The sequence below is a fragment of the Triticum aestivum genome, chromosome 7D, assembly GCF_018294505.1.
Source record: "Triticum aestivum cultivar Chinese Spring chromosome 7D, IWGSC CS RefSeq v2.1, whole genome shotgun sequence".
NCBI lineage: Eukaryota > Viridiplantae > Streptophyta > Magnoliopsida > Poales > Poaceae > Triticum > Triticum aestivum.
In genome coordinates, this window is record NC_057814.1 from 23,342,738 (window position 1) to 23,351,616 (window position 8,879).

Sequence of the window (8,879 nt, forward strand, 5' to 3'; positions counted from 1 at the left end):
AGTGAAGGCAACAAGCATGTGGTGCATGTCGAAAGTAGTACTAATCCAAACTTGATCAAGTTAGGATTAATATTACTTTCGACATGCACCACATGTTGCCTTCACTTTAATCTAAGCCATGTTTAGGCATAGCAGTAGCGTTGGTAAATCAAGCACGGAAATAAGAGAGGACAGTTCTCTCTGTTAGCTAGCTTACACACCCTAAATTACCCCCTAAACCCTCCCCCTTTTTAAAAAATAACAAAAACCCCAGCCACTGAAATGTTGACGCATGGATGCCTTTTGGTCCCGGTTGGTGTCACCAACCGGGACCAAGGCCCTCCTGCCTGGGCTGGCCGCAGCGGCCACGTGGAGGCCCATCTGTCCCGGTTCGTGTAAGAACCGGGACTAAAGGGCTAGGGCATTAGTAACGACCCTTTAGTCCCGGTTCAACAACCGGGACAAAAGGCCCTTACCAACCGGGACAGATGACCCTTTTTCTACTAGTGGTAGTTGCTTTGGGATCATTTTCTTTTTTCTCGCTTAGATAAAGCTTTGGTCTTTTATGTCTTTGCTATTTGTCGACGTGTGCTTTCTTATATGTGTTAGTGTTGGTTATGTGCATCCTAACTATGAATAGGCCGGCTGTGTGTTCATTGTGTTTGTATCCTCTTAATTCTTCATTTTTAGTTAATAGAATCCACCCTTTATAAGAAAAAGTGCCTCTACATATATTGAGATCCATCTCTCTATCTACTTCATATAATCTACTTACTGTTGTACATGTATCCACTTCTTCTTCTTCTTCTTCTTCTTCTTCTTCTTCTTCTTCTTCTTCTTCTTCTTCTTCTGTTGTTGTTGTTGTTGTTGTACCGATTTTATTTGAGCGAAATCCAAATTAACTGAAGCTTGAAATTAATTTGACCAAGGGATTTCAGTCAGTAGATTTGTTATTGTGATGATCTCTTCAAAGGAGGGGCCGATCAGAAAATAATTGGACAGCTCACCGCCATGGGATTGGGTTTGTTTCCACAAAAACTCAACTGAAAGCCACAAATCCGGAACACTCTTCTCAGAAGTCAGCTGCTGCAGTCGCCGGATTATGCAAACAACACCCCACGGGCGCGGGAATCACGACGCCGGGAGCGGCAGCGGCAGGAGGAAGGGTGCCCGGCAGAGCGGGCAGGTGCTGTGGCCGTGGGCGGCCCAGCGGTCGAGGCAGGCACGGTGGAAGACATGCCGACACCCGCGTGGCCGGCGCACACACGCGGCGCAGTGGAAGTCGCCGAGGCACACCGCGCACCCCTCCGGCAGCAGCAGAGCTTCGTCTCCGGCGCCGGAGAACGCGTCGAAGCGCATGGCCGGGGAATGCTTCACCAGCTCCTCGAGGCAGCGGTCTTCAGAATCATCGTACTGACCCTGGTGATGATGGTGGTCGTTGGTGATGCCGGGAGTAGTGGGGTGGTCAAAGCTGCGGTCGTCGTGGACGCCGGCGCCGATGAGGCAGAGCAGCCAGGAGGAGAGGCGGCGGAGGCGGGCGAGCAGGAAGACGAGGTTGAGCAGCAACCTGGGCACCTCTGACTCCGAGAACACCGGCGACGGGAATCCCATTACCTAGCTGGTCTCGATCGTCGGTGAAGAATAAGAAGATGAAGAATTCCTTGGGAATCTTGCAGCCAGCAGCCCAATGGAGCAGAACTAGAGAAAGAGGAGTGGCCTCGCATGGCACACAAAGCTATCTCCGGCCGGCCATTATAAGGAGAGCTAAAGCTGGACAGAGAAAGGAGAAGAGATTTGTGAGCTGCATGATGGCGACGGAGATGTACTGCGGTCGACAGACACAGGCTAACTGTACCGGCCGCGTGCTTAATTATGAAGGTTGTGAGTCGATGATCGAGATTAATGCCTGGTTAATGATTAGTTGGGTGGTGGGGTGAGTCTTGTTGGCAAACTCACGGACGGAAAGGCGCGGCTACCGGCCCGACTCGGCCCTTACTCCTCCTTTGGCCGAATGTTCCCCATTTAACGTAAAATGGACACTTATCTCTTCATCCCCTAATAATACTAATATTTTTTTGCGGGAATCTTATATTTACTAATTGGAGGCACCAATCGAGGCTCCACGTTAATCCTAGAAAACAAATAAAATTATCCGCCTGATCTACCTATTAGTTATTTACAACCGTTGGATAAAATAACTAAAGAAGTCCTCTCTATTTATCCCACCTGAACACCACTTTCATACATGACTCACGTACATGTTATGATTTCTCAAAAAAAAAACAATGAAAGAAGTCATCTTTTTTTATTCCACCTGAACGCCTCTTCACTTCTCAAGAAGTCCTTTCTATTTGTCCCACCAAAACGTCTATTCCATACATGACTCACGTACATGCTATGTTTCTTAAAAAAACAATCAAAAGAAAAAAAAACAGTTTTTATATTCACAAGAAGTTCTCTCTATTTGTCCCACCTGAACGCCTCTTCCAAACATGACTCACGTACATGCTATGACTTCGCCAAAAAAAAAGTCACAAGAAAAAAACACAGGTCTTTTTATTCTCAAGAAGTCCTCCTGGAGTAACGTATAGCTATCTAAAAAATGTACACTGCGTTGTGTTCCGAAAAAAAAGAAGTCCTCTCTATTTGTTCCATCTGAACGCCACTTCCAAACCTGACTCACGTATATGGTATGATTTTTCCAAACTAGAAGAAAACAATCCCAAGGAAAAAAAATGCAGGTCTTTCTCTCGGCCGCTTCTAACAATCGGCACCAATCGAGGCTCCGCGCTAATCCTAGAAACAAATAAAATTACATCGGATTGGACCATGGCGCTGCAGACTACAATCCGGGTTGCTTAGCATCTTACATGTGAAACTGGATGTTAGAACAAGATAGAATGCAAAACATCACAAGAGTTCTGAAGGCGCGGGAGTGTGTCGAGACGGAAGAATTGATTTCGAATATATATTCATTCCATATGTTTAAGTTTATTTTTTGATGCATTCTTATACAACATAATCTACTACATCAGGATGTCGATCCTACTATGATATATTACTATAATAAAAAATTAGCATGTATATTATTAGAATCTGGAGATAGCTAAATCATTTAAAAAATATCTTACGAAGAAGTATCAAAATCAAGTAAAACTTAACTACTATTAATTTTTTGCAGTCATGCCTGTGGGCATGCATGGGTCGACGAACAGAGTTAATATATGTACAACAAGGCTTACTTAAAATGCAAAGATACCTTATAACTATGAGAAAAGAGATACACATCATACATTAGTTTCAAAAGTAAAAATAACTTCAATTTAAAAAAATAAAATCATATTCAGAATAATGTATATGGTGGTAGATTGGAGGGGCCCTTAAGTCGGACACCCACCTCAATCGAAGGAGTCAATAAGTATAGTAATACATTACTCCCGAAAAGAAATATAATGAATCCCACAATGCATAACTTGAAACCCACTAAATATTAGAGTAGTTTCGTATTAACAAGGAAATACAAAAAATTCTAGAAGGCAACATAAAATTGCTAAATGAAAAATATAGTCTCCATGAGACAACACTACTTGAAAACCATACATATTTAACATAAGTACTCCCTCTGTTCCGAAATATAAGTCTTTCTAGAGATTCTAACAAGTGACTACATACTGAGTAAAATGAGTGGATCTACACTCTAAAATATGTCTACATACATCTGTATATTGTAGTCCATTTCAAATGTCTAAAAAGACTTATATTTAGGAACGGAGGGAGTATTAAACATGACAATCTACTAGGACTTGAACAATTGTATAGTTTACATTCTCTTCCAAATAAGACATAATGGAATGAAAATGTTTTATTTGACCCTATTGAAGGTCATGTAGGACTATACTTCTAGCCCGTGCAGGTGCACGGGTTGATGACTAGTAATACTAATAGTTATCTATGTGCAACGCATGATCCAATTTTTTTTAAAAAAAATATTTTTATTGATCTATAATTTTTCTTTTTTGGATTTACTTAATCAGTTTTGCAAGTGGTTACTATATCTCCAGCGGTGGCGGCGAGACGCTGGCGGTGGCACGGTTCGCGGATTGCAGTGTCGTGCTCTAGGGATCAGGTCGACTGCTTTGGAAACATTCCAAATTACGATGTTTAGTTTTTTGATTGTTAAATTGCTTTGATTGCTTGATATGATTTTTATTTTTGAATTGCTAATTATGATGTTTTTATTGATTGCTACGATGTTTCTTCTACAAGGAATTTCTCGGTAGACCCGTCACTTGATGCTACCCTCGTCCTGGGTCTTTTGGAAGCTAGGGTGTCCAAGGAGGATAATGAGAGGCTGTGTGCGGCCTTCAGCGACAAAGAAATTGCGGATGCATTATTTCAGATTTGTGCTTTGAAGGTTCCAGGCCCGGATGGTTTTCCTGCTAGATTTTGTCGGCGAAATTGGAGCACTTTAAAGGACAACATGATTTGTTCAGTGAACTTTTCACGACTAGAATTATGGTAGTGGAGGTAAATTCTACTTCCATTGTTCTGATTCCTACAAATTATAATCCTACTAGTTTGACTCATTACATGCCCATTAGTATATGCAATGTCATTTACAAGGTTATTTCCAAATGCCTTGTTAATTGTTTGAGGCCACTATTGGATGACATTATCTCTCTGGAGCAGAGTGCGTTTATTCCTGGGAGGATGATCACAGACAATGCTCTTGTGTCCTTTGAATGCATCCATCATATTAAAAAGGAAGATGAGCCAAGTAGGAGTTTTTGTGCGTATAACCTTGATTTGTCCAAAGCATATGACAGGGTTGATTGGGTGTTCTTGAACCAGGTGATGCAAAAACTCGGTTTCTCTCGTCGGTGGGTGGATTGGATTATGTCTTGTGTCACATAGGTAAGTATTCTGTCAAATTAAATGGAACCCTCTTATTGGATTCATTTGCACCGTCGCGTGGTCTTCAGCAAGGGGACCCTCTTTCTCCCTTTTTTTCCTCTTGATGGCTGATGGTCTTTCTGCTATTCTTAAACAAAACATGACTGCCAGTGATATTACTCCTATCAAAATATGTAGATGAGCTCCGGGTATTTTACACCTTTTGTTTGCAGATGATACTATGTTATTTTTTGAAGCATCACGTGCTCAAGCTGAAAAGGTTAAACATGCGTTGGATCTGTATAGTAATGCTATAGGACAGAGTCTGAACTTTAATAAATGCCGCATTCTCTTTGGAAGTTCTTGTCCTGCTCCTATTCAAGAAGAACTTAGAGAGGTTCTCAATGTCTCTAGTTCTATTTTGAAGAAAAGTATTTGGGTCTTCCAACTCCTGATGGCCTCATGTCTAAAGGACGATTCCAAAATTTGCAAATGAGCCTCAAAAAATTTATGATGCTTTGATTGCTAATTACGGTGATTTAATCGGTACGGCGTCATTGGAGCAATGTAAGCCATGGGATCTAAAATAATGAACGGCTGATATTCAATGTTTCTGCCACAACTCGCTTGTTTAATAGTAGTGGAGATATATAGAGAACAACACTCTTTTATAGAGATGATTGATCGATGAATAATAAAGAAAGCTCTATCCCTACTTTGAGATATATAGAGGAGAGCACTCTTTTGTACAGATGGTTGATCAATGAATAATAAAGAAAACGTTATCCCTACTTCTTTGTGTCAATTCTACTTTCTGTATCTGTGTGTGATCGCCCATGCCTACGACGCATCCGCTCCGCAACCCTTGGACCGGACTCGCTGGCATAGGCGCTATATATTGACTGTAGTGTCGTAATATGTGCAGGAGCCGTGACCGAGGTCGAGGCCCTGAGGAAGGCCCTGGGCGAGGCCGAGGAGAAGGCTGTCCAGCAGCAAGCCACCTGTAAGAAGCTCAAGGCCCGGGTCAAAGAAGTCCAGCAGGAGCTCCAGGATGCGGTGAAAAAATGTGAGACCTTGGAGCATGATGCGTCAGCTCAAGGGGCCGAACTCACCAAGGCTCGTCAGAGCACAAAGACCGCACGGAATGAGGCCCCGGCCGCCCTCCAGGAGATCCAGGAGGCCAAGAAGATCACGGCGGGTAAGGCCTTTAAAATGCAAAGCAAGTATGCGGAGAAGCAGTACCTTTTACTAACCCGGGTTCGGAGTTCCCCAGGGGCTTTTGCGGATTTACCACGCAGTGTATCGGACGCCGTGGAGTTCTATCGAGCCGAAGGAGGGGATTCTACGGGGAAGCTATTCTGGTCGCAATATGCGGCGTCAGAGCCTCCCGTGTCCTTCACCGATCAGCTGAAACAGCTGGTGGAGCTGCATAGGGTGGCCGAACTAGCCATGAAGGATTTGATAATCCGGCTATGGCCAGCCAAAGCTATGCCTGGCAGCTACTTCGGACTCGTGAGGCGGATGGTGAACGCCTGTCCTCGGCTGAACGTCGTCAAGCGCTCTGCCTGTATTGAAGGTGCCCGCATGGCCTTCACCCGTTGCAAGATGTGGTGGGCGAAGATGAACACCGTTGAAGTTGCCAGAGGGCCGCCGGAGGGCAAGGAGCACCGCACACCCGAGCGATACTTTGCGGATGTCATAGAAGGGTCTCGACTTGCAGCAGCACAATGTTCGCAGGACATTGTATTTGAATAAATGTATTCATGTTGCCTTTGCCTTGTATTATGAAAACAAAGCATGTTTTGTAATGTAATTTTGTTGTGCTTTTAATTGTTTCCTCCTGTGCAGCCGTGTTGCATGTAATCTGAGGGTTGGCCAGTCGTCGGCTTCTGCCCACACGTAGGTAGTACGGAGGTGTTCGGGATGGAATCTAAACAATCTTGATCCAATTATATGGTCCTTGAAGGAGTTGTTTAGCGCAACGAACAAGTCAATCAGACTATACGGCTTAAACGCCCTCACTTAGCCATAGGAGTTTTATAATAAAGCATGGGAGCAGCCCCTAGTTTAAACCAGAGTGCTGTCAGCATCTGATCGGGAAGTACCGATCTCTCGCATAATGCGGAAAAAATCTCCAACGATTTGTAACCCTCGAACAGCTGACCGGCTCTCGCCATATCATGACAGTCAGTTTTTGGCTTTCTCTACTGAGGCGCTCATCTGGTCAAGGCCAGGGCACAATCGCAGTAGCTCTCCCTTTACTACCCTAGCCGATTCAGCGGAACATAGGGTAGCAAGCACAGGAGCCGGGCAACCCAACTATTGACCAAAGACATGATTCGGAGCCAATGCATATAATGCTAAATTCGGGGTGCCGAACTTATATATAAGAAGTGTTCGGGCTTTGCTGTCGTATTATGGGGCGATGGGGAGCCCCTGGCGAATGTGAGACGTACCAAGTGTACGGATGCGGTCGATAAGCAAATCGAAATAAAATGAAGTAAGAAACGAAAACCACAGAAACCGGGCCGCAAACCATTTTCATTATAACTGTATGGATACGTCAAGGCGTATCTTGTACGAATAGTGCGATAAGCATCCGGGCTATTTAACATGCCGGAATCAAGAGGGCGCAGCATGCGGGTCCTGAGAAATAAGTAGAAATACCGTCAAGAATAACGTATATAGGTTACCCTACACACTTATGCTTCTTGCCGTCTTTGTCTGTCGATCCTTCGAAAGGACTGGTTATCAGGCCCATGGGAAAAGGAACCTGAAACAAAAAAGAAAAAAGGTGAAAGTATGTGAGAGTCGGGGTCGGTCAAGCCGTACTGTGGACCACAAGTTGTGCCTCCGTCGATGCCTATGGGATTTTGAGTGCGTAATTATGTGCACATGGTACGAGTGACACTACTTGATCAGGGCTGGGACGGAGGCCGAATTGCTAGTCAAGCTCTTGACGGGCCGAGTTGTCCTATTGCAGCGTAGTCCGGACCTTCTTAACTGTGTCCAGGGGCTCGGCAGCCAGATTGCGGATCTGCTTGAAAAGGCCGCTCTGTACTTCTGCTGCTAGGGCGGCGGTGTGCTCCTCTGTACGGAGGGAGCGTTCCGTATTTCCATTGACTGTTATGACGCCCCGTGGACCGGGCATCTTGAGCTTGAGGTAAGCATAGTGTGGAACCGCGTTGAATCTAGCAAACGCGGTTCGTCCGAGCAGTGCGTGGTAGCCACTGCGGAAGGGGACGGTGTCGAAGATTAACTCTTCGCTTCGGAAGTTGTCCGGAGAACCGAAGACCACCTCCAGCGTGATTGAGCCCGTACAGTGGGCCTCAACGCCTGGTATGACTCCTTTAAAGGTAGTCTTTGTGGGTTTGATTCGTGAGGGATTAATGCCCATCTTCCGTACTGTATCCTGGTAGAGCAGGTTGAGGCTTCTTCCACCATCCATCAGGACTCGTGTTAGGTGGAATCCGTCGATGATTGGGTCGAGGACCAGTGCGGCCGAACCGCCATGGCGGATACTAGTTGGATGAACTCGACGATCGAAGGTGATCGGAAATGACGACCACGGATTGAATTTTGGGGCGACTGGCTCTACCGCATAGACGTCCCTGAGTGCTCGCTTGCGCTCCCTTTTGGGGATGTGCGTAGCGTATATCATGTTCACCATTTTGACTTGAGGGGGAAATTTCTTCTGCCCCCCGGTGTTCGGCTGCCGGGGCTCTTCGTCCTCGTCCTCACTTTGTGATCCCTTTTCTTTGTTTTCGGCATTTAACTTGCCAGCCTGTTTGAAGACCCAACAATCTCTGTTGGTGTGATTGGCTTGTTTGTCTGGGGTGCTGTGTATCTGGCACGGACGGTCGAGTATGCGGTCCAGGCTGGAAGGTCCCTCATTGTTCCTTTTGTAGGGCTTCTTCCGTTGGCCGAACTTGGAGCCGCTGAATCCGGCGTTCATTGTGGTGTCATCGGTGTTATCGCCATGGCTTCGGCGTTTGTGTCTATTGCGC

General features: G+C 45.3%; 1 protein-coding gene across 1 annotated transcript; it reads right to left on the reverse strand.

The window, feature by feature from the left end:
- Positions 1-808: 808 nt before the first annotated feature.
- LOC123168362 (brassinosteroid-responsive RING protein 1) lies at positions 809-1,809 on the reverse strand. Its single transcript, XM_044586231.1, has one exon. It carries the CDS (start codon positions 1,588-1,590, stop codon positions 1,111-1,113), a length of 480 nt encoding a protein of 159 aa, XP_044442166.1. The 5' UTR covers positions 1,591-1,809; the 3' UTR covers positions 809-1,110.
- Positions 1,810-8,879: the final 7,070 nt, after the last annotated feature.